The sequence below is a fragment of the Coregonus clupeaformis genome, chromosome 17, assembly GCF_020615455.1.
Source record: "Coregonus clupeaformis isolate EN_2021a chromosome 17, ASM2061545v1, whole genome shotgun sequence".
Lineage (NCBI taxonomy): Eukaryota > Metazoa > Chordata > Actinopteri > Salmoniformes > Salmonidae > Coregonus > Coregonus clupeaformis.
In genome coordinates, this window is record NC_059208.1 from 66,516,078 (window position 1) to 66,540,783 (window position 24,706).

Sequence of the window (24,706 nt, forward strand, 5' to 3'; positions counted from 1 at the left end):
TTATGTAAATGTGATATTTCCGTTTTTATTTTTTAATAAATGTACAAAATAAATGTAAAAAACTGTTTTTGCTTTGTCATTATGTTGTATGGTGTGTAGATTGATGAGGATTATACAGTGAGGGGAAAAAAGTATTTGATCCCCTGCTGATTTTGTACGTTTGCCCACTGACAAAGAAATGATCAGTCTATAATTTTAATGGTAGGTTTATTTGAACAGTGAGAGACAGAATAACAACCAAAAAATCCAGAAAAACGCATGTAAAAAATGTTATATTGATTTGCATTTTAATGAGGGAAATAAGTATTTGACCCCTCTGCAAAACATGACTTAGTACTTGGTGGCAAAACCCTTGTTGGCAATCACAGAGGTCAGACATTTCTTGTAGTTGGCCACCAGGTTTGCACACATCTCAGGAGGGATTTTGTCCCACTCTTCTTTGCAGATCTTCTCCAAGTCATTAAGGTTTCGAGGCTGACTTTTGGCAACTCGAACCTTCAGCTCCCTCCACAGATTTTCTATGGGATTAAGGTCTGGAGACTGGCTAGGCCACTCCAGGACCTTAATGTGCTTCTTCTTGAGCCACTCCTTTGTTGCCTTGGCCGTGTGTTTTGGGTCATTTTCATGCTGGAATACCCATCCACGACCCATTTTCAATGCCCTGGCTGAGGGAAGGAGGTTCTCACCCAAGATCGTCACTTTGATACGGTGAAGTTGTCCTGTCCCCTTAGCAGAAAAACACCCCCAAAGCATAATGTTTCCACCTCCATGTTTGACGGTGGGGATGGTGTTCTTAGGGTCATAGGCAGCATTCCTCCTCCTCCAAACACGGCGAGTTGAGTTGATGCCAAAGAGCTCGATTTTGGTCTCATCTGACCACAACACTTTCACCCAGTTCTCCTCTGAATCATTCAGATGTTCACTGGCAAACTTCAGACGGGCCTGTATATGTGCTTTCTTGAGCAGGGGGACCTTGCGGGCGCTGCAGGATTTCAGTACCTTCACGGCATAGTGTGTTACCAATTGTTTTCTTGGTGACTATGGTCCCAGCTGCCTTGAGATCATTGACAAAATCCTCCCGTGTAGTTCTGGGCTGATTCCTCACCGTTCTCATGATCATTGCAACTCCACGAGGTGAGATCTTGCATGGAGCCGCAGGCCGACGGAGATTGACAGTTATTTTGTGTTTCTTCCATTTGCGAATAATCGCACCAACTGTTGTCACCTTCTCACCAAGCTGCTTGGCGACGGTCTTGTAGCCCATTCCAGCCTTGTGTAGGTCTACAATCTTGTCCCTGACATCCTTGGAGAGCTCTTTGGTCTTGGCCATGGTGGAGAGTTTGGAATCTGATTGATTGCTTCTGTGGACAGGTGTCTTTTATACAGGTAACGAGCTGAGATTAGGAGCACACTCTTAAAGGGAGTGCTCCAAATCTCAGCTTGTTACATGTATAAAAGACACCTGGGAGCCAGAAATCTTTCTGATTGAGAGGGGTTCAAATACGTATTTCCCTCATTAAAATGCAAATCAATTTATAACATTTTTGACATGCGTTTTACTCTGGATTTTTTTGTTGTTATTCTGTCTCTCACTGTTCAAATAAACCTACCATTAAAATTATAGACTGATAATTTCTTTGTCAGTGGGCAAATGTACAAAATCAGCAGGGGATCAAATACTTTTTTTCCCTCACTGTATATATATATATATATATATATATATATATATATATATATATATATATATATATATATATATATATATATATTTAATCCATTTTAGAATAAGGCTGTAACGTAACAAAATGTGGAAAAAGTAAAGGGGTCTGAATATTTTCCGAATGCACTGTACATTGTGTAATTTACCTGATGGTCCCTAACTAGCCCCATAGGGATATCCAAAGTAAACCCAAATTGACCACAGTCATTACGATCGGGTCGCATGCAGTTGCACTCCGAATTGATGAATACTTGTGTGCTGCCAGCTGTCGACATGTGACCAGGATTGAAACAAATCCAACTTTAATTTACATTGTGATGCAGTCACGGCCACAAGTAAAAAAAAAAAAAAACTATGTTTTGGTCGAGACTGACTATGACCAAAGTTATCCTATTTACACTTTGTAGTACATTTTGACGGTATAATAAATGTTTCTGACTCATTTCGATGCCACATTGGCTGTTTTCTAAATGAGAAGTTGTTTTTTAGGGGCAGCTGCTCTTTTAAGAACTCACCCAAATGTCTTTGTAGGCCTACTCTGTATGATTCACAAGCCACAATAAGGACAACAGCCAAATATGGCCCTGTTTTGCTGTTTCACCCTTGGGGTAGGACACCCTGTTTGCACTGTTCCAGACAAGCTATGCCTTATGTCTTCTGTATGCAAGAGCTGTAAATATAGTTTGACAGTATCTGAGAAGATCTCAGCACCAATGTTACACGGCTGTTCATTCCAAGTGTTTGTAGAAGGACTATTATGTGTTTTTTCATAATTTTATTTTAAGAATGGAGCAAACATATTTTTCAAATCAAGTCTCTTCTCCAAAGGCAACTGTAAGTGTAGCAAGCAACCAAAAACTATTTGTGGTATTTTGTTTCATTGTGCCATAGCTGCTAATAATTTGAATGAATCTGCATCGATTTCAAAGCTTGGAAATGACTGAGGTCCATTTAAATCTGGAATGAAAGTGCATTATCTTATGCTTTGATTTCAGGTCAAACGACAAATGGACGCTGATTGCCCTAAACAAGTATTTTACTTATCAGATGTAATACTGTGTACTTTGGAAATGTTTCAATACATTTTCCCTCAAAGTAGTTTAAAAACGGAGGAATCAAGTTACTGTCTTTGAATTCCATTACTTATCATTGGTTCACAGTTGGTTGACATGGTTGGAATTGATATAATTTCCGTTCTTGTTATAAAATCTTGTATCTGTTTCAGTCTTGGCCAAGAAGTGGATTTTCTCTTGACATGCTAACTTAATGGCTTGGTGTTTTAGAGCTTATGTCTCATTGTTTCTCTCTCCCCATCACACACACACCCCTTCCCAACTCCCCTTTTCCTCTCTCTCTGTGTGTGTCTGTGTCTCTTTCTCTCTCTCCAGCAGGTCCTGGCACAGACAGATGCGTTGTCACGCGTAGGAGTCAAGAACCTTTCTCCAGCTTTTTTTAGCAGCCCCACTCCTCCCCCTCCCCTCACGCCTCCTCAGAGCATCTTTAATAAGACACATGCTCCTGGGCTCGGGCGCTCACTCACACCAAACGCTCCTTGGCGATCCCCCAACAGGCTGCCTGCTCCCCTGCTAGCCCCGCCGAGTCTTCATGGGTTGAACCAACAGGAGTGCCACACTCTCCTCTCCTCCTTTTTTCCTCCTCTCCTCTCATATTCCAAGCATCGCTCCTCCACTACACCGTCAACCAACCCCCCCCTACATCACCGTTATGGCTTGTGCCCCGCGCATGTTTGGATTTGCAGCCGCAGCAGCATAATCCTCCGCTGAAGGGAGTTGCGGACGCAGCAGCCCGGAGACAGTGAGAGACAGTGAGAGACAGGGTGAGAGAGAGACCCAGCGGACAGCAGCAGCGGAGGGAGGGAAGCAGCAGGGAGGAGCAGCAACAGCAGCAGCGGCGGCAGAGTGATCCACCTGTCACAGAGTGAAAGGGGCCCCCCGCCTGATCCGTCTGCCTGCAGGGGGGACCCCGCGTGGCCGGGCAGCACCAGGGACTATGCAGCTGGGACTGGTGGCTCTGGTGATGGTCTTTCTTGGATCCATGGGTCACAGCGACAGCGGCCTCAAGCTCTCCAAGGGACGGAGGCAGAGACGGAGTGAGTTACCAAATCCCTTCCTCTCTTTCACTCTCTCTTTCTCTGGTTTCCATGCAGTACATTTCTTATAAACACAACGGCCGCAGTAAAGATGACATGTTGTTTATTTTTCTTCATCCTCATTATTTGGTTTGCCAAGATGGATTATGGTAGCTTCACAGTTTCCTTTGAATGACCCTCTTTTCTTCCTCTTTTTATGATTACGCCTCTCTGGGTTTATGTTGAGCTTTTATGGGTATTAAGAATGTTTATAGTCGGGTTTTAGGCGGATTCACCCTGGGTTTACGGCTAGAGCTTCATCACCACAGTTCTCTCCATGCTTGCCTCTGAGGTACTGAGTGGAACAACTCTCTGACACTTCAGCTCATGGTTGTTGTTGCATTGTTTGGTTTTCAAGCAGTTTTATAAACACTTTTCTGACCTCATGCACCCACAAAGACAGAGCTTACTCTCAGCCTCAGTGTCTGCCCTCAGAGCGGGGTGAATCTCAGGGCAAGGCGTTATCACTGGTTTTAATATAATGCCTTTTCCCTCAGAAGAGCTTTTAGAGGATACCAGCCTTTGCCCCCCTACACCCCCACCTCAGAAAACATCCAAGCAGTCAGGAGAGGTCAGAATTTTATTGAGCTTGGCTTTGGTAAATAGAGGTTGGCTTCGGCATGGCAATAGATGTCCAGAGGAAAGGCTACAGGCTTATCAGATGGGTCTTGTTTGAATTTTAGTATGTATTTTCATTACACAATAAATACATATTTCTGATGAGCAAAGTGTGTTTTACTATACCATAAAAGACGAGTTGGCAATGACCTATGACTCGTGTCAATTATCATGTAATAGCTTTATCCCAGGTGAACAGTGTTCCCCCTGAATTTTGAAGCGATTTTTCAAGTTTCTTTTGTGGGTTATGTAAAATATACTAGAGCGCCCTCAATAGAGACTGAGGCACAAAGTGAGATTGACATGGCATGGAACCTTCAGTTGGTTTAACCCACAGACTATGTTACCCACTGCTGTTGGCTGGCAGTGAGTGGGGGGTAGATAATCATGTTGTTGAAGTGTAGGATTTAGTGTAATTCATCTTGTAGGAGTTAGGCTAAGGGAAACAGGTGCTCAAACTTTGCCATGCGCAACAGCCTTTATATGTTAGGACCGAAGCTGTTTATAGACTAGAAATGATAAATTGTCATATCTGCATTGAATTTACAGAACATATTTTCATCACATCATCTCTGTATGTTTTGTGCCAGTCTTTCCTGGTTGACAACATCTCATCCAGAGGAGTAATATTGCCTCTCCCGCTCTACTACATGACCTCCATCAGCAGGGTCAAAAACTGTCCCAACATACATGGCATTCCATTCCCAGACAACACTGTCACAACCGAAAACACTTTACACCCCCTCAACTTTGGTTAGCTATTACATGGTGTGATTTACTTGTATCATTATTAAAGTGTTAAGAGTCTGGCTGTATAACAGCTACAGTGGCTTGCGAAAGTATTCACCCCTCTTGGTCCTATTTTGTTGCCTCACAACCTGGAATTAAAATGGATTTTTTGGGGGGTTTGTATCATTTAATTTACACAACATGCCTACCACTTTGAAGATGCAATTTTTTTTATTGTGAAACAAACAAGAAATAAGACAAAAAAAACAGAACTTGAGCGTGCATAACTATTCACCCCCCCAATGTCAATACTTTATAGAGCCACCTTTTGCAGCAATTACAGCTGCAAGTCTCTTGGGGTATGTCTCTATAAGCTTGGCACATCTAGCCACTGGGATTTTTGCCCATTCTTCAAGGCAAAACTGCTCCAGCACCTTCAAGTTGGATGGGTTCCGCTGGTGTACAGCAATCTTTAAGTCATACCACAGATTCTCAATTGGATTGAGGTCTGGGCTTTGACTAGGTCATTCCAAGACATTTAAATGTTTCCCCTTAAACCACTCAAGTGTTGCTTTAGCAGTTTGCTTAGGGTCATTGTCCTGCTGGAAGGTGACCCTCCTTCCCAGTCTCAAATCTCTGGAAGACTGAAACAGGTTTCCCTCAAGAATTTCCCTGTATTTAGCGCCATCCATCATTCCTTCAATTCTAACCAGTTTCCCAGTCCCTGCCGAGGAAAAACATCCCCACAGCATGATGCTGCCACCACCATGCTTCACTGTGGGGATGGTGTTCTCGGGGTGATGAGAGGTGTTTGGTTTGCGCCAGACATAGCGTTTTCCTTGATGGCCAAAAAACTCAATTTTAGTCTCATCTGACCAGAGTACCTTCTTCCATATGTTTGGGGAGTCTCCCACATGCCTTTTGGCGAACACCAAACATGTTTGCTTATTTTTTTCTTTAAGCAATGGCTTTTTTCTGGCCACTCTTCCGTAAAGCCCAGCTCTGTGGAGTGTACGACTTAAAGTGGTTGCACCAGATCTTATTTAGGGGCTTCATAGCAAAGGGGGTGAATACACATGCACGCACCACTTTTCCGTTATTTTTGTAAAGATTTTTTTTAAACATGTTATTTTTTTCATTTCACTTCACCAATTTGGACTATATTGTGTATGTTCCTTACATGAAATCCAAATAAAATCAATTTAAATTACAGGTTGTAATGCAACAAAATAGAAAAAAACGTCAATGGGGGATGAATACTTTTGCAAGGCACTGTACTTTGGCTGCATCCCCATGCGAGGTTACCATGACTCAGGCATGGCGTAATCGATTTGTGGGTGAAATTTTTTAAAGCTTTTACCATCCCAACTTATCTCTGGGAGACAGAGCTGGCAGATTGATTACAGTGTGAGTGTGTATATATTTAGATGCTGATACCTCATAGGCCTGTAAATCAACCGTGATGACCGCCATTTTGGCACCAAATGGCCCCTAGAAACAGGATGTGCATATTGACACGCTTTCCAAGCAATCATTTAAATTACTGGCTGCAGTAGAGCAGAGTCTCCGAGTTCTAGCCTTTTTGGAAGATGAGGGAATAGGGATATGAAGTATGATCATGGGCTTATATGTGGATGAGACCCAAATGCAGATGGGGTGCTTTGAGACAGTTTTGTGGCTTAGTTAAATTCTTAGATTGTTATATTCAGTTTCGTGGGCGGATGGTTAAAACACCAAAAGACATTCGGCTCTGTATAGAAGTGTTGGGAAGAGACAACGCATTTGTGCACATTTCCCTTTTTGGCCGGCATGCTTGTGTAATTGGCGAAATCCCGATGGCTGAGTCGCTCTTCGTTGACCCCAGGGGGGCCCCTGCTGTGTGATGTCATGGCATGATGTGGAATCGATCATCGCGGGATGTCAGTCCCAAACACCCGGGCTTCTCCAACTAAAATCTGTTTAGGATCTCCGGCGAGCAGTTTCAAGTAAACAGTGAGAAAACTGTTCAAACAAAGATGTTTGGCATGGCCCCTGGTTTGATTAGCTGCAACATGAACTACTGCCAGGATTATGGCTATGTGGTGCAAAAATAGACAAGGGCCATGTCCTCACTGATACTGCCAGTGTTGAATCTAGTGTTTGTATCCAACAGATAAATACTTCTCTTTATTCACTTAATTTCTCTATAAACTTGATATCAGGCTGAAGATGTATTTACTTTGTGGTAACCGGACCATATATGCTGGTTTTTAATGACTGTTCTCTTTCTCCTTCTCTTTCTCTCTTTCCCCTTATCTTTCCACAGTTAGCACTGAGGGGCCACCATCTTGCTCGAATGGCTGTGAGCGATGTTCCGAATACAATGGCTGTATAAAATGTAAGCCCAAACTCTTCATTCTCCTGGAGCGCAACGACATCCGCCAGATAGGCGTGTGCCTCGCCTCGTGCCCACAGGGATACTTCGGCATGCGGACTCCCGATACCAACAGATGCATCCGTGAGTTTGGATTCTTGGACTTCATTGTTTGTTTTTTAAATGCATTGTGTCATAAGTAGGGTGAGGAGTTCTTCGTGACTATGATGTGAACTGACCAGGAAAGCCCCAGTAAGAAGGTTTTCTATATTTGTATTGACATTTTTCTGTGTTGGACAAAACAAACCACATTCAATGATATTCAAGATATTCCGCAGTACAACATGGAAATCATCACAATGTGTCACCATAATAGTAAACACACAATGGGCACTAATGTGGTCCAGTGGTAAGTGAGGTGTAATGGCCACTTTGAACTGCTGTGCCATGTGTGGAAGGAGCTGTCTTCACCACATGACCACAGTCACAGCAATGACATGCAACACAACAACACACTCATAAAGACCAGCAAATAGTATCTGTCAAGCTGGAGATGGGCCTTGAACTGAGACATGGCAGGAGCATTATTGTTCTGTTGCAGTAACGTTCAGACAGTTTAAAGGTAGACTCAGCGGTATGACATACAGGGGGGAGAACAAGTATTTGATACACTGCCGATTTTGCAGGTTTTCCTACTTACAAAGCATGTAGAGGTCTGTAATTTTTATCAAAGGTACACTTCAACTGTGAGAGGCGGAATCTAAAACAAAAATCCAGAAAATCACATTGTATGATTTTTAAATAATTAATTTGCGTTTTATTGCATGACATAAGTATTTGATCACCTACCAACCAGTAAGAATTCCGGCTCTCACAGACCTGTTAGTTTTTCTTTAAGAAGCCCTCCTGTTCTCCACTCATTACCTGTATTAACTGCACCTGTTTGAACTCGTTTTCCTGTATAAAAGACACCTGTCCACACACTCAATCAAACAGACTCCAACCTCTCCACAATGGCCAAGACCAGAGAGCTGTGTAGGGACATCAGGGATACAATTGTAGACCTGCACAAGGCTGGGATGGGCTACAGGACAATAGGCAAGCAGCTTGGTGAGAAGGCAACAACTGTTGGCGCAATTATTAGAAAATGGAAGAAGTTCAAGATGACGGTCAATCACCCTCGGTCTGGGGCTCCATGCAAGATCTCACCTCGTGGGGCATCAATGATCATGAGGAAGGTGAGGGATCAGCCCAGAACTACACGGCAGGACCTGGTCAATGACCTGAAGAGAGCTGAACCACAGTCTCAAAGAAAACCATTAGTAACACACTACGCCGTCATGGATTAAAATCCTGCAGCGCACGCAAGGTCCCCCTGCTCAAGCCAGCGCATGTCCAGGCCCGTCTGAAGTTTGCCAATGACCATCTGGATGATCCAGAGGAGGAATGGAAGAAGGTTATGTGGTCTGATGAGACAGAAATATAGCTTTTTGGTCTAAACTCCACCCGCCGTGTTTGGAGGAAGAAGAAGGATGAGTACAACCCCAAAAACACCATCCCAACCGTGAAGCATGGAGGTGGAAACATCATTCTTTGGGGATGCTTTTCTGCAAAGGGGACAGGACGACTGCACCGTATTGAGGGGAGGATGGATGGGGCCATGTATCGCAAGATCTTGGCCAACAACCTCCTTCCCTCAGTAAGAGCATTGAAGATGGGTCGTGGCTGGGTCTTCCAGCATGACAACGACCCGAAATACACAGCCAGGGCAACTAAGGAGTGGCTCCGTAAGAAGCATCTCAAGGTCCTGGAGTGGCCTAGCCAGTCTCCAGACCTGAACCCAATAGAAAATCTTTGGAGGGGAGCTGAAAGTCCGTATTGCCCAGCGACAGCCCCAAAACCTGAAGGATCTGGAGAAGGTCTGTATGGAGGAGTGGGCCAAAATCCCTGCTGCAGTGTGTGCAAACCTGGTCAAGACCTACAGGAAACGTATGATCTCTGTAATTGCAAACAAAGGTTTCTGTACCAAATATTAAGTTCTGCTTTTCTGATGTATCAAATACTTATGTCACGCAATAAAATGCAAATTAATTACTTAAAAATCATACAATGTGATTTTCTGGATTTTTGTTTTAGATTCCGTCTCTCACAGTTGAAGTGTACCTTTTGATAAAAAGTACAGACCTCTACATGCTTTGTAAGTAGGAAAACCTGCAAAATCGGCAGTGTATCAAATACTTGTTCTCCCCACTGTAGATGCAGAAAGTAAACAGCAAAGTGGGTAAATTTCTGCAACAACTAAGAGCGTTGAATCATGAGGCTCAACCTCTGCTGTTTTGGTGGCCTGGCTACCATGCTGTGAACAGCGTGAAGCGAACCCGTGCACATGCGCAGATACGGTGTGTGACTGTGTGAGAGCGATCATCATCTCAATATCTGCAGTGCTGCTCATGGTCATTTTGCTGAGTCTGCCTTTAAAGACCAACTGAACCAAAAAAGGACCTTCTAGTGTCAAAATTGACTACAAAGTGTAAATAGGATAATTTTGGTCATAAAGTCAGTCTCGACCAATACAGAGATTTGCGAGATGATTAGGGGAAAAAATTTATGTCACGGAATTAAGCTGTAATTCCCATGGTAAATTTGGTTTGACTTTGGATATCCCTATCAGTAAATTACACAATGTATTTTGAACATTTCAATAGCTCGAAATGTCAATGACTTAAAAACCTCAAACCGACTTTAAATTGTAGAAATTCATATACAAATATTGAAAACATTTAATGAGAACTAAAAGTTGTGCAACATGAAAATATTGTCCCATTTACATTGTGTAATTTATTGATGATCCCTAACTAGCCCATGACATAGACTATCCAGTCAAACCACTTTTTCAACGGTCGCACACCAGCCGGCTGAAGCTAATTGGCGAAAGAAGTTGGCTAGCACTAGCTAGCCTAGGCTAATTCCAGACACAAGACCTGGTTAGACTGTTTCAAGTTATCTAGAAGGGTGAGTGACTGTAACTGTGTACTGTTTTGATAGAGTAAATGTACTAACACACCCACATTAAACCACACCCACAAGACAACTCTCGTTTGGCTTCAGTCATGGCAGCTGCATTTCTTAATGAGCAAGCTAAAAAACTGAGAACAAATCAGTAAGTCCAGCCCCCCTTTAAGTGGTGTGGGGTGAAAGAGGGTGGAATAGGGTTGGTATACATGTGTAATGTTTACAAAACTCCCCCATGCTGGTTCTGGTGGCACAAACACCTTTTTTCTGAACCAGGGGTGCCAAGAGCCTGGCTCGTGGTCAGTTTTCTCTTACTTGTGGGTGGAAAACAGGAATGGAAGAAACTCCAAACAAAAACATTTCTAATGCACTGTTGTTTGTCTGTTTTTTCAAGGATGTCTATGTTTTTATTTGGCTCGCTAGCCAGGGGTTCATGCCAGTTCACAGTCCATATTCGTTGAGTTTTACCATTTATGTATCAAAACATCCATAAAAAAAAAAATTGTGAATTAATATTTTCTGGACACAACTGAGTTATTCATTTTGTAAGTTCCCCTGTGAATCATACAACTAAACTTGGCTCTCCAATGGTAAATTATATCAACTTCTCATTTTTGAGGAAAGTGCGTATGATGAAAGGCAATTAGAGCGCAAGGCAGCTTGTAGTCATTATATTCTGTTACAGGAAGAACATGCAGGCTGTTTTGGTGTATGCAAGTTGTTGTTTTGTTAGATATGCTGTTGCAACATCATTTAATACCAGATGTCTGTAATGTTTTTTTCATAAGGTACATGTCTTTGAAAACAGAATCATAAGTCATGTTCATTAGTCACCAAACTGAAGAAATCTGACTGAAAATGGGAGGGAATACCTGGACATAATAAACATTTTAGTTTTCTGTTGCAAAACATTTTAAAACGTTGTCCGTTGCATGCCCTAATGAACATGACCAAGATTTGCTAGTAGTCTCGACACAAACAGTAGTGTCTTGTGGTTCTCCATACATACTGAAGCGTAAGAAGCACTTATTGATTTCTTTTGAACAGTGTTTCCCTACTGCTTAACCCCGGTATTTTATAGCCCTTATATTGAGAGGAAGATGAGATAGCATACAGATTTACACAGCTCCGCCTGGAGGAGTTGTAAATGTCCAAATGCCTTCGCAGCAGAGAAGCTTATTGTCAATCTGCAGAAGAAGTTTGGGGTTGGAATAAGTGGGGCTGGTATGTGTGATACTCCTCATTCGAGCAACATGGACTGATATAGGGGCCTGTTCAATAAAACAAGAGTTATTACCCCACATAGCGTTGTTTACACATGTAGCTACCTGAAATCACATTACAAGATACACCATGAGGATCCACCTGAATATATTGGCCTCAGTGCAACTTTGTAATATAATGAAACATTGAGCATACTGTGCTTCAAGACATGTATAGTGAACTACAGTATTTGAAATAGCCTGACAAACATTTGTACATGTACTGTATGTGAACATAAACACAGGGCCATAACCTCAGAGCATGTCTGTTTGCTAGGTACTCAGGAAGAAGGTTTGGGAGAAGAGTCCAATTTGGATAAAAACAACAACAGTTTTGTCTCACTCTAATCCCCACATTTTTGTTAATGTTTTACTGTCACTTGAAATTAACTTTACCTTAGCCGTTATTGTTTCAATGTTGTCCACTGCATCCTGAAAGGCCGCTGTGCATGCTGGTTAGTCTCCTCCACCTCCTCCTCAAGCCTCTCCGTGGCTAACCTGCTGTTATTATCCAGTCAGCCGCTTCCATTTAGGACATATCGAAATCCCCAAGATATCTTGTTAGCAACATTTGTTTTACATTAGGGCTACATTTGTAAAAGTATTTGCTCCAAACATCACTAACGTCAAATTTAGCTGTCAAGAGTTTAAAGTAATAATTGAGGTTAGGGCATTAAAATCCCAACAAGGATTCTTCCCTTTAGCTCGTTTCCAACTCCTGGCAAGACTCCAGCCGACTAGACATTCTTTATTTTAGTTGTTTATGGGAAAGGTGTCTAGTGTTTTGTGACTGGATTTTCACAGATATTCCAACCCAGAGATGTAAGGATTACATCTTTGACCTTCGCTTAGCGTGCCTCTGTTTCTACACTCTGGTTTTGGCAGAGAAAGTGTTAGCATTTCAGAATAAGATAATGATGGTAATGAAAATGGGGGGCTAGGAGAAGGGTTGGGATGAGAAAAGGGGGTTATTAGTAGTCCTCTAAGGTGTCTGTTTTTCATTCTCCCGCGCCCATAATTACCCCCAATTTAAAGTAGTTGTTTGTTTGACTGGATAAGCTGAGTTTTTAACGAGACAAAGGTGCGTGGAGAACTCTGGAAATCCGCTGACGTGCTCTCTACTCTTGGCCCGTACCCGGCCACCCGCTTTCCAAAAAATATAGCCGTGGTATGCATATGCTTTTAAGTCATGGGTGTTATTCATGCAAAATTCCCCCGAAGAGTCTCTCCCCATTGTTTTATCACTAATAAATCTCTCATAGGAAATAAAAATCAGGCAACATTCTTGTCCTCCCCCGAGGAGAAGAGGATCCTTTAGTGCAGCAGAAATGCTTCACATTTTTTAAAACATACTTTGCTGTTTTTGTATAGTAATACTGTATTATTCTGTATTAACACTGAAGCTTGAAGCCAGAACAATGAACAGTGATGTGTTATGCTGTCTGTTAATGCAAACTGTACATGTATACTATGTTAACACAATGAATATGAACTAAACTAAGTATGCTTTGATTTTCTCATTCTCTCCTCTGTTTGACTCATGTTTCTTTTCCCCTTTTCCTTTCAGAATGTAAAATAGAGAATTGTGAGGAGTGTTTCAATCGAAATTTTTGCACAAAATGCAAGGAGGGTTTATATTCACACAGAGGGCGATGTTACCCCAGCTGCCCTGAAGGCCTCAGCACCACCAACGGGACCATGGAGTGCGTAGGTGCGTGACCTCTCACCTCTGACCTCTCTTCCTTTCACTCCCTGCCACAGCTTCACTCACAGCTGACACTGAACTGGATTATGAACTATGTGTTTAAGGGCATATTGCCTTTTGGCACATATTAGCTTTTGAATAAGATGGCTAAAATGTTAGTTCACAATCTTAATGGCTAAGAGAATATTACTGTACGTCCCACACTACCCATACATTGAGTATTAAGCATATTAAGTTAAGTGTTAGGCTACCTTTCAGAATTGAATGGTGATGAATTTGAGTGGTGAGAGCCTGTCACAAAGTCTTAAATGTTTCTCAGGTGTGGGCTGCATATTTGACCCCATAACATACCCCGTTCACCCTAACTCATCACACATGGTATCCTAAATACCCTTCAGCTATCAGAAGCCAAGTATGTTCTGCCTGTCAGATTAATATTGCCTGCCATATGATAGTTCAGATCAAGACTTCCTTGGAGAAGAATTCCGTGTTTTGTTGAGCTCTCCTCCTCCTCTGTTCTTTTTCTTCTTTCTCTTTCTGCTGTTTCTCAATCACCAGCGAGCGAGCTGAACTTCGGAGGGAGGGCTGCTGGATGATAAGGAGATTTTTATTGATTTCTTTTGAAGTTATTTCTGTCACACAGCAAATTGAGCACAAATGGCATTACTCTGCAGGGCTAGTGCTAGCCACTTGACTCCTCAGAGAGGAGCTCTCAACCCCCAGGTTGACATTCTGGTATTGCCTCTGCTCCCTTACCTTTCACCAAGCGCTCATTCCAGCCGCTCTTATCATATATTCTCTAATTTCCGTCATTGTTTTTGGCAGCATCAAGTTTGCTTGCTTCACCCCCTCCCACCCCCCAAACTTTCACAAAAAAGTCCATATATTTTCCCAAAAAAGGTTGAAATTCTCCCCACGATTGAAACCAGCTCTTGACAGATGGAGTCATGACTTAAGCTCAACAGCATGTTACTAGGGGTAAAACAGTTGAGGTCTCCAGATAAACTGGACAGACTTGGTAACATAGAGGCTTTGGGCTTGACAAGGCCAAATTAGTGATGTCTGATTTGGGCAAGATATGTTCCTCTGCATTAGTTTCTCACTGTGAACATGAAGACCTGTTGAAATCTAAAGCTTACTGGGTTTCACTTGGGGCTTGTTGCATGTGTGTTCTATGTGTGTGCATCTATAACTGTATCTAACTTCTTTCCTCTTTTGTATCCCTCCTGTAGAATGTGAACTGGGCGAATGGAGCCCATGGGGTCCCTGTATGAAGAAGAACAAGACTTGTGGCTTTAAGAAAGGCACACAGACCAGAGTGCAAGAGCTTCTTCAGGCCCCCAGCCCTGACACAGTCTCTGCATCCTCCCCCCGGCCCTGTGCTCCACAGACTGAGAGACAGAAGTGCACAGTGCAGAGGACACCATGTGGAAAAGCAGGTAAGGACTAAAACATACCTACAGTAGGAGAGTGGTAATGAGAGGAAATAGAGTGAAACAGATAATGAATATATGGATGGATAAAAGACAGGAATGAGACCGTAGATTAAAGATTACAAAAGAATAGTTCAACACAACTGCAGAGTCAATAATATTGTGATTAGCACTCCCTGCTCTAAATAAGATTTTTTTTCTAGTCAATATTATAAATGTCCAAGGCAGTACACAACACTGCCTTGGACCTCAAAAGTGTTGGTTCAGTAAGGACACTGAGGCTCTGACTGGGAACCATGTAAACAAACAGTCCTAAAGAGCCAAACAGGCAAGGCAGATGGGAGGGAGCTATGCAGTGCACTACGGTGTTGGACAAAGATTAGAGCTGGAGTTGGACTGTTTGTTTTGAAGCCCAGCGAGGCGCGAGGTTTACACGGCTCTGACATGTTTGCTCTAGCTCTTATCATTCATCTGCCATCTTGTTTCAGAGCTGGCTAATGTTGCTAAGCTAGCAATCTGCCTGGTAACACTCAATTTGATAACAGCTTAATCATGCTCTCATTAGTAGTAGTTGGTATTGTAAGATGGAGTTTATTCAAGTAGTCGAGAAACCAAAAGGCCTCTCCTTTGGTCAGTAAGTTTTAATGAACTCTGCCTTATAAAATAAAATGGACCAGTCAAAACTTTATTGACCAGCATGGCTGGGATGCTTAGCTTTGTGATTGACCCAATAAAAAGGTAGAGAAAGGTTTGGAGTCGATTTGTTAATGTTGATTTGAAGTGAAAGGAGTTGTTTTGTATGGCTTGGATCGGCTGACAACGGTGGGCCTATTTGGCCGCTGTTTCTATTTCCTAGTTTTCCCACTGTAATTCCTGGTTTTAATCCACGTGAATATTTTATTTGGCAGCTAATTAATGTACATGTTGAATCAAAGTTGGAAGCTTCCATTTCTTTACAAGGACTTAGTGTGCAGTAAACAAGCACTATTCCCAAACTTTATGAGCGGGTGGTACGCTTATGGGATTTCAGGGCTGATACTATTTTGAGGAACAGCTTTCAACAAACGTCAGTTTACCCATTGTAAAGAATCAATGAAGAATCATGTCGGTTATGCAATATGTAACAGATGGAATGCCTAAAAATGCACACAGAAACAGCATTATACAACATTAGATGTAGAAATCCTTAGAGGGAGGATATATACGAGCTCTTGCTTGTAATTCTTCAGGGAGGAGTGGGCTTGCTTCACACTGGACAGGACCAGGACAGCACTGTTTGAGAAATGAGAGGCAAATTTACACTGCATGACGCCTGCATCCTGGAAAGAATTTCCACCATGGATTGAGAAGAGTGAAATATTATAAACTGCCCCATTAAAAGTGTAGTGCCGCATGCCAAATTTCTGAACTTAGCGAGCGCTGTTGTGAAAGGAGGGAAAATGAGGGCAAGGGATGCCGTGTTAGAACGACAGAGTGTGGTATGTCAGGACTCAGGAGTCACCCGTATCTTGAAGAGATTGAGACGTATGATGTGACTCCAGTTGTGACTGACAGTTTGACATTGAGAGATGTTAGCCATTAGTGTCAACTTGTTTTCCTTATTCTGGTGTCACAATACACTGTTGTGAAAATGAGTAAGGCTCTCCCGTCAAGGCGCATAACAAATTAATGTTCTTCTCATGTGAATTAACTCATAGGCGATGGGTATCATGACCTTGACTAAGCCCTTTTTCATGTACATAAAAAAACTTGCCATGTGCTAAATTAGCGTGGCCGCGAATCCATCTGCAAGACTTGGCCGACGGGGCCGCTGTAAAAAAACACAGGGGGCAGTGCTTGTATAACACCAGTGATTTACTGGTCTGCAGATCTCACGCTTTGTGTCGATTTGGCCACGCTCTCGCCTTTTCCTTCCTGTAGCTTTTTACAAATGGGCCCGCACGAAAACAGAATTAGCTAAATGCGTGATTGCCTTTGTCAGGCCACAGTTGTTTAGCTTGGATGGAGTGGAGCTGCAATCATGGCTGTCATAAATTGATGGAGTCCCCCTCCATTAGCGGGCTTGTCAGGGGTCTAATTAAGACCTTACACAGTGAGAGCATCAGCCCAGGTCCTGCTCTGCACACTCACACTATGTAGAACGGCCCTTACTGTAACGGCCCTTAGAACGGCCCTTACTCCAAAGGTTCACTGACTATAGCACATTACTCTAAACAGAAACGAATGTCTTCCAAATTCAAATTGTCTCCATTTTGTTTTCATTAGTGGGAGAAATGAATCTCCCAGCAATTGTTTATTTACTCAAGGCAGGCAACACACGCATACTTTACAAAGCTAGTAATCAAGTCTTGTCAACACTCCCCTAAGAAATGTGACACAGCCCCCAATGTCAGGAGCCAACTGGCCAATGGGGCCCTACAGTGACAGATGCTTTAATGACTTTGGCCCCTCGTGTCTCGAAAAGTAACATCAACTACTTCTAGTTAGTAGACTACTGTATTGGGTCTGCCTCTGCCTGTTTTCTATTGAACAAAGGGAAAGAAACTGCACACCTGTGCTCCTGCCAGGTCCTCATTAAATAAATGATAGGAATGATTATAATAATAATAATATGGCATTTAGCAGACGCTTTTATCCGAAGCGACTTACAGTCATGTGCGCATACATTTTTACGTATGGGTGGTCCCGGGGATCGAACCCACTACCCTGGCGTTAGAAGCGCCATGCTCTACCAATTGAGCTACAGAGGACCACCTTATTGAAACTCATTTATTTTCAGGGGTCTCTTTATTCAAAATATGCGCCATTAAATACGTAAATGTTTGCAGGTCTACTACCAAATAGGGATTTTCATTGGTTTATACCGAGATACGTGTCTGGAGCAAATTTGAGTAATATCGAGGCATTTTGTCTTTGCGTACTTTCAAATACACTCAAATAATAAACAAATGACTTAGAAAACAAGTTAACAAAGCACGTGGTGCAGAATGGAGGAAATAGGCGAAGGCCTATTACAACAATAGTTATATAATGTGTAATATAATTAAAGCAAACGAACAAGAATGCGCCATGAGCCTCCTGTTGTCAAACAGTTATCTATAGCGAATGCTGTCCAGCCCCCTTAGTGAGTGTTTTGAGTCTCTGTTTCTAAGGAACATGGAGACTCAACACACAAGTTCATAGCAAACATCCCTCAGCCTAACTGGCCAGTTTCCTCTCATCGTGGGAGTACTCATCAGCCCAGTATAAACAACCACTGTCTGACACCTGACACAAACATCCATTCCCGTTTATGTGCGTGAAAGGTTGTTCATACCCACGCCTGCGCGGACACACGAGCAAGCCACATACACGCACACACGCTATCATTAGAGCTCCAACATGTTAACCTCATTGTGGTGTAGTGGCGTAGCACAATTTACATCAACAATGTCAAGAGGATGTCAATGAGTGCTCGTATATTGAACAATCTATAGCTGTATGTACAGGACATGAAGGACTCTTGCACTCCACTTCAACAGTGTTGATTTACTTTAATTCCTCTGTTTTATCCTCTCCTGAACGTTTTTTTCCATCCCGAGTTCCTGGAAAGCTACTCTTAATGGATGTTTGTATTTAGGGAGCAATTATGCACTTAAAATGTGTGACAGGTGGGAGTCCAGACACAACAGCCTGCAGCGAGAGTGAGAGAAAGAGGAGGGGAAGACGAGGTAGAGTAGAGGGAAGGCAGACATTGAGAAACGTGCTCACCTCGACCGGTTCCCAACTGTTTACATTAACTATTATGTTCCATCAGCCATTGTCTCTGCGAGTGTTAAGACGTACTCCTCACAAAGGATTATTGTTTTCCGGCCTGTCGTTATGGCGCTGCTGTGTGTTACCTGTCAGCCCGATGCAGCACTGTGTTGCGTCATGGTGGCATTTACGAATGGCTCTGGATCCTGAGCTGAGCCATGGGGCGGCGCACAATTGGCCCAGCGTCGTCCAGGGTAGGGGAGGGAATGGCCGGCAGGGATGTAGCTCAGTTGGTAGAACATGGCGTTTGCAACGCCAGGGTTGTGGGTTCGATTCCCACGGGGGGCCAGTATGAAAAATAAAAAATCATGTATGCACTCACTAACTGTAAGTCGCTCTGGATAAGAGCGTCTGCTAAATGACTAAAATGTAAAAAATGTAATGTCTGGGGCTTAGCGGTGATTAGCTAGTATTAAAAGGGCCTAATAGGAAGCCAGGAACTGGGGTATTCACACAATGCCCCTTGTCTTCCACTGTTGTGCCACTGAGCACCATGTTGTGAATATGGGCTAATGTCAAGGTCTACCAAGCTCATTCTGACTCTACTGTACTTAAAACACACACCAAAACCATCAAAGGCCTGTTTATAAAAGCTGAGACCAGCTATCCTGTTATTTTGGTGTCGTAGTCGTGTTATAATGCATTTTAATCTGTTTTATTTCTCTCTCTATCCAGATGGGAATAAGAATAAGGGCGAGCGACGCGACCAGCAGAGAAGGCGAGACAAAGAAAACGTCAGAGGCCATGGCCACGAGGGCAAAGAGGGTGGCAAAGAGGGTGGCAAGAAGGGTGGCAAAGAGGGAGGAAAAGAAGGAGGCAGAGAGGGTGGCAAGGCAAGCGGCAGGAGGAAAAAGGGCCAAAACCAGGCCACCACCGCCCCTAGCCTTACCCCTAGCACTGTAACCTAGGCCTTATACACGTTGGGACTTGGTGGGGACAAGGAGGAACAAAAACTAGGCAACACCCACCTGCATTGGCCATTATTAAGAGACAGACAGTGGACAGAGGAGACCACAATATCAAACTGATGAAGAAAAGGATTAATGCTGCTATGCATTCTAGAAGATGCTTTGAGAGAACTGGAGGATTGCTGCAATAAATGAGGAACAGGACTTGGACTTATCAAATTTGGAGGGAAGAGGGTGGTTGGAAGGTACTTTGAGAGACATGGAGGGTTCCATTGTAAGCCTTGCAGTAGGGTCAACATGTTTCATTTCACCACTCCCAAGTTTATCATGGACTTGGCAGATGGAGATCCCAGTGGCTGAACAGTGGAAGACACTGAATATGAATATGAGCATTTCAAGATGGAGGCTTCACAATGATCAAGGATCTCTTCAATCCATTAGAATCCCTGATGTGCTTTTTAAAATCTATTTTTCATTGTTGACTTGCCTCATGTTTTGTGAACGGTAACAAGTAGATATTTCTAAGGAGATGTTGTAAGTGATGTAGAGAAAATGAACAGTATTAAGACTCTTTATATTTTAATTATATTTTATGATGAAACTAAAGAAAGGCACTGGAACAAATTTGTGGTTTTGAAGGAAAATACATTTTAATGAATTGTTTTGGTTTGTAGAGAATCCGCTCCAAAACAAACCAGCAACAATATAGAGAAAGTTTATATGGCTTTAGTTCAAATCCTGATCTGATGTTAGACAAAGGTTACCCATTTAATAGCTTAGTTCTTAATTTCAAATAGAATAATGTTTTGGTATCTTCAGCATAAAAAGTTTAGGATTGAAAACTGTGTGAGTTGTGTATGTGTGTTGTGAGTGTATGTGTGCGTGTGTCTGTATGTTTACAAAATTTCAACAAAATGTTTTTGTGAAGTAGTGATCACACAAGTGTATGTATATTTGTGTGGGTGTGGGTATATTGTATGTGTTTCTGCACGTAAGCTTAATGTGTGTGTGTGTACATATCAATCTGGTAGAATGGGAAATTTGATATAGATGATGAGAGAGACCATTGTAAAGGCACAGTTATATATCAACGCATCAATAATTCCATTATCATACGCCTCTGGTTACATGTAAACCATCTACAGCTGCTCAGTAATCATGTATGTTTGCAACAGGGTCCGACATATTGCACAGCCTCTGTGTTCCTTAATATAAACAGCTCTGTCAGTGGAAATAATCATTGCATTATACAACTACTGTCAGCCCGATATGACAGAGCAACTAAAGTTTTTGTACCGTTTGACACTCTATGAGCAATCATTGTCATGTTTTGTTTAGCTTTCCCTGGGTCTATTTGCTTTACACAAAAATATTAGCTTCATGAGAAGGTATACGTTAAATACGCGTTCATATTTTGGATAGTGGTACTGAAAATGTCAACATCAGTATATCATTGATCATAACGACAATTAGTATCATTATGATATCTTATTACTTCTGTGAAAGCTTGAATAAAATTCAGATGCAGTAAACATAGCAGACACACTAGCATGATCATTGTATATTTTACAGTAGTCGTTCTCCTCCTGTGCAATCAAATATTATTGTAAACTTTCCATTTCCATGTTTTCCATTTCCTTTTTGTTCTCCGTGGTCTCTCAATGGTTTTTCCTTGTCACACATACAGTAGTTGGCCTGTATATGCCATAGATATACAGTATGGTATCCTACATGTATACCAATGATCTGTATTTGTGTACTGTACCAGTAAGTATACAGTCACCATAATAATTGACACACATATTAAGACTCCCTTTCACAGGCTCTTTACATTTATAATGACAGCAACTGAGGAACTCAACATTCAGTAAACATAGGGATCAATTTCCCTAAATGTTTTGGAGGAAATCAAGTCGAGTCTCAATTTACTGTTGAGTTAGAATATGTGGTTGTGTATCAGCATTTTTTCTCTTGTTATGTCAGTCTCTGACAGTCACTCAATTAATCCATGTCAGCTAAAATGTTTTAGATTTCTAAGTTAGTCTAGACGGCTATCTAAACTTGTAATAATCATGGTCGAACTACCGATCGGGAGCCCCCATTGATTTTCTTAGTCACTCTCACTCAGATATATTAAAGAATGCAAACACACCCTATGGCAAAATGAGTAGAATTGCATGAAATTGGTTATAAAATTGCAAAATCTTCTCCGCCCAATGGCTACATTTGTAGAATTGGCAAACTTACTTTAAAACTGCAACGTTTTCTCTACGCCCCAGGCAAAATGTGTAGAATTGCAGGAAATTAACTCTAAAACAATGTTTTTTTTCTTCTGTCAAGAAGGAGACCCCCAACAAAATATCACTTAGGGCCCCCAAAAGGCTGGGGCCGGCTCTGACTGCATGTGTGGGTATGCAGCCCCTCATGATGAGTTCTGATTTTTTGTGGCCCCCATCCCCATCAAAGCTTCCCATCCCTGACATAGAGTATAATCATGCTGGGCCATGGAGGGCTGTGTTGGTGGTACATTCAGAGCTGGACTGTTAACATAGGCTGTATAAAATGGCTGTGAATGGCCATATGGAGACAATACTGTATTTCTTCCATTGAAGCATGGGAAAACTGCTTGACATATGGGGCAGGTTGGGGAATTTCAGTTAATCCAGGTGATGGCGGTTAGGGGCAACAGTGTGGGAAGCCAGCTTCCGCGCTGCATGCCGCTCGGAGCGACGGGAGGTGGCAAGGGAACTGCCCAGCTGGTGCAAGCAGGGCGGTGTTCTCCGAGCGCTGGGCCAAATGCTGGCGCCTGGGCAGGGGCTGTAAAAGTAGGGACAGAAATAAAAACTAATGATGTGTCATAGCCAGGGGGATGGGTCTACTCTGGTCTACTCCACCAGGCCTTCGCCCTGTGCAACAAAAACAGCCGTTTCTCATTACAAGAGGGGAGGGCAGGGGAACGGTAGAGTTTGGACTGTAAATTACACTTTCATCCCTCTTCCTGACTATAAATTCTGAACACCGGCTCCATGGGACTGAGCTCTCCGTCACATTCAAGCTCCCACTCTCTTTTTTCTCTCTCCCTCCGTCCTTTCCAGGGAGAGAAATTGATGGTAAGTCTCAAGAGTATATAGGTGCCCTCGCTTTGCCAGGATCATAAACACTTGATGATCTCATTACTTTTGCTTGGCTTTTAGGACACTATGTGTCTATGTGTGTGAAACACCTCATCGCCACATCTGTGCTTGCTCACTTTCCCTTGTTTGTACTGTACCTGTCACCCCTATTAGGCCCTGCTAGCCAAGCCAACCCCCTGCAGATTATAGAGACGTGAATCCTTCATGTTGTCATTTTCATAATTCACTGAAAAATAGGCCCCGGGGCCCTGGTTAGTTCCCATAGACTGAAGCAAGAGACCGGGGGCCTTTCTGAGCCAATGCCGCCCCCCTCCCCCTATTGCGGCAACACATTCACCAGTGGGGGTGAATAAAGGGTTGGGGCCACATGAGGCCACTGCACTGCTAGAGTCACAGGCTCAGTCACAGCAGCAACACCAACAGCGGTGGATTACATTAGGGTTTACACTGTTATTACCAATTACCCATTGCTGACCTCCCTTCAAAGCCTCTCCCCAAATCCAGTGGAGCTAGCGGCTTCCATCCAGCTCTCCTAAGATGAACCCATTGAGACTTCCCCCCAGAGACTACACTGATCCATGGTTTCCATCTCTGGAGCACAGCAGTCTCTCTCTCTCATGGCTACAGATCTGAGAGGTAGACCAGTAGGGGCCAGAGGGAACGTTGAAAGGGAGGCCTCGATTACTCCAAGAGATATAGTGGGAAATGTGTCAAGCCAGAAAGAGACTGACAGGCCACACTTTTGATTTTGAGATAGCCATCCATCGATAGGGAATCCATGCCATTGGAGCTGAGGAACAGTATCACATAGAGAACATAATGTCTATGATGGGTGGTCCTCTGTAGCTCAGCTGGTAGAGCACGGCGCTTGTAACGCCAAGGTAGTGGGTTCGATCCCCGGGACCACCCATACACAAAAATGTATGCACGCACGACTGTAAGTCGCTTTGGATAAAAGCGTCTGCTAAATGGCATATTATTAATATTATTATATGATCATTAAAGGACATCAATGCCAAAGCCCTACTCACAGCGAGTAGTCTCTTTGATTGAAGAAACTGACTGACAACATTACATCGTACACATATGTATCTAATGTCAATTACAATTGAGACTACAAGGCCAGTTGGACTGTATCCTTGATGAGTCACTTATCCTAAGGGATAAAGACTGAAAACCCCAAAGTCTTGAATACATCCTCATTGCTTTATGTACTGTACTGCCCCCCTTTGGGGTAAACCAATATTGCATCAATATTGATACAGTAGACAATACTACAGGTAACTGCCAAAATAAAGGAAACACCAACATAAAGTGTCTTAATGGGGCGTTGGGCCACCATGAGCTGCCAGAACAGCTTCAATGCGCCTTGGCATAGAATCTACAAGTGTCTGGAACTCTATTGGAGGGATGCGACACCTTTCTTCCATGAGAAATTCCATAAATTGGTGTTTTGTTGATGGTCGTGGAAAACGCTGCTTTAGAATTGAAAGTGTTCAATTGGGTTGAGATCTGGTAACTGAGAGACACACACACACACACTTTAAACCCTCTATGCCCCTTTGAGACCCCTCTTTCAAAGTCACTTTTGGTGGCCCCAAAAAATGTGAAACTTTTTATACATTAACCTATAGATGGTGGGCCGAAGCCTTAAAATCGAACCCCATCGAGGGAGTAGCTGATTTTCTGTATATAACAGTAAAACATTCTTATGATGACTATAAAATGTGTTGGCCCCTTCAGTTTTTGCAAATTTTCTCATAAAAAGTATATTTCAAAACCGTTCAGGCAAACTTGCCAAACTACTACATTTGAAACCAATCAGAACTCCCGTACATACCCCTCGTGATGAAGGCAGCCAATGGCCTGCTTCTATCTTCGACATAAA

The 24,706-nt window shown here is 42.7% G+C and overlaps 1 protein-coding gene across 1 annotated transcript in view; it reads left to right on the forward strand.

Annotated features, from left to right (window-relative positions):
- Nucleotides 1–21,533, forward strand: part of LOC121586880 (R-spondin-1) — a 32,393-nt gene extending 10,860 nt beyond the window's left edge. The window contains exons 2-6 of the mRNA XM_041903901.2: nucleotides 3,109–3,830; nucleotides 7,522–7,713; nucleotides 13,411–13,554; nucleotides 14,781–14,987; nucleotides 19,452–21,533. Of these exons, the coding sequence (XP_041759835.1) occupies nucleotides 3,731–3,830; nucleotides 7,522–7,713; nucleotides 13,411–13,554; nucleotides 14,781–14,987; nucleotides 19,452–19,684 (876 nt within the window). The 5' untranslated portion in view covers nucleotides 3,109–3,730 and the 3' untranslated portion in view covers nucleotides 19,685–21,533. The remainder of the gene's footprint in view (nucleotides 1–3,108; nucleotides 3,831–7,521; nucleotides 7,714–13,410; nucleotides 13,555–14,780; nucleotides 14,988–19,451) is intronic.
- Nucleotides 21,534–24,706: the final 3,173 nt, after the last annotated feature.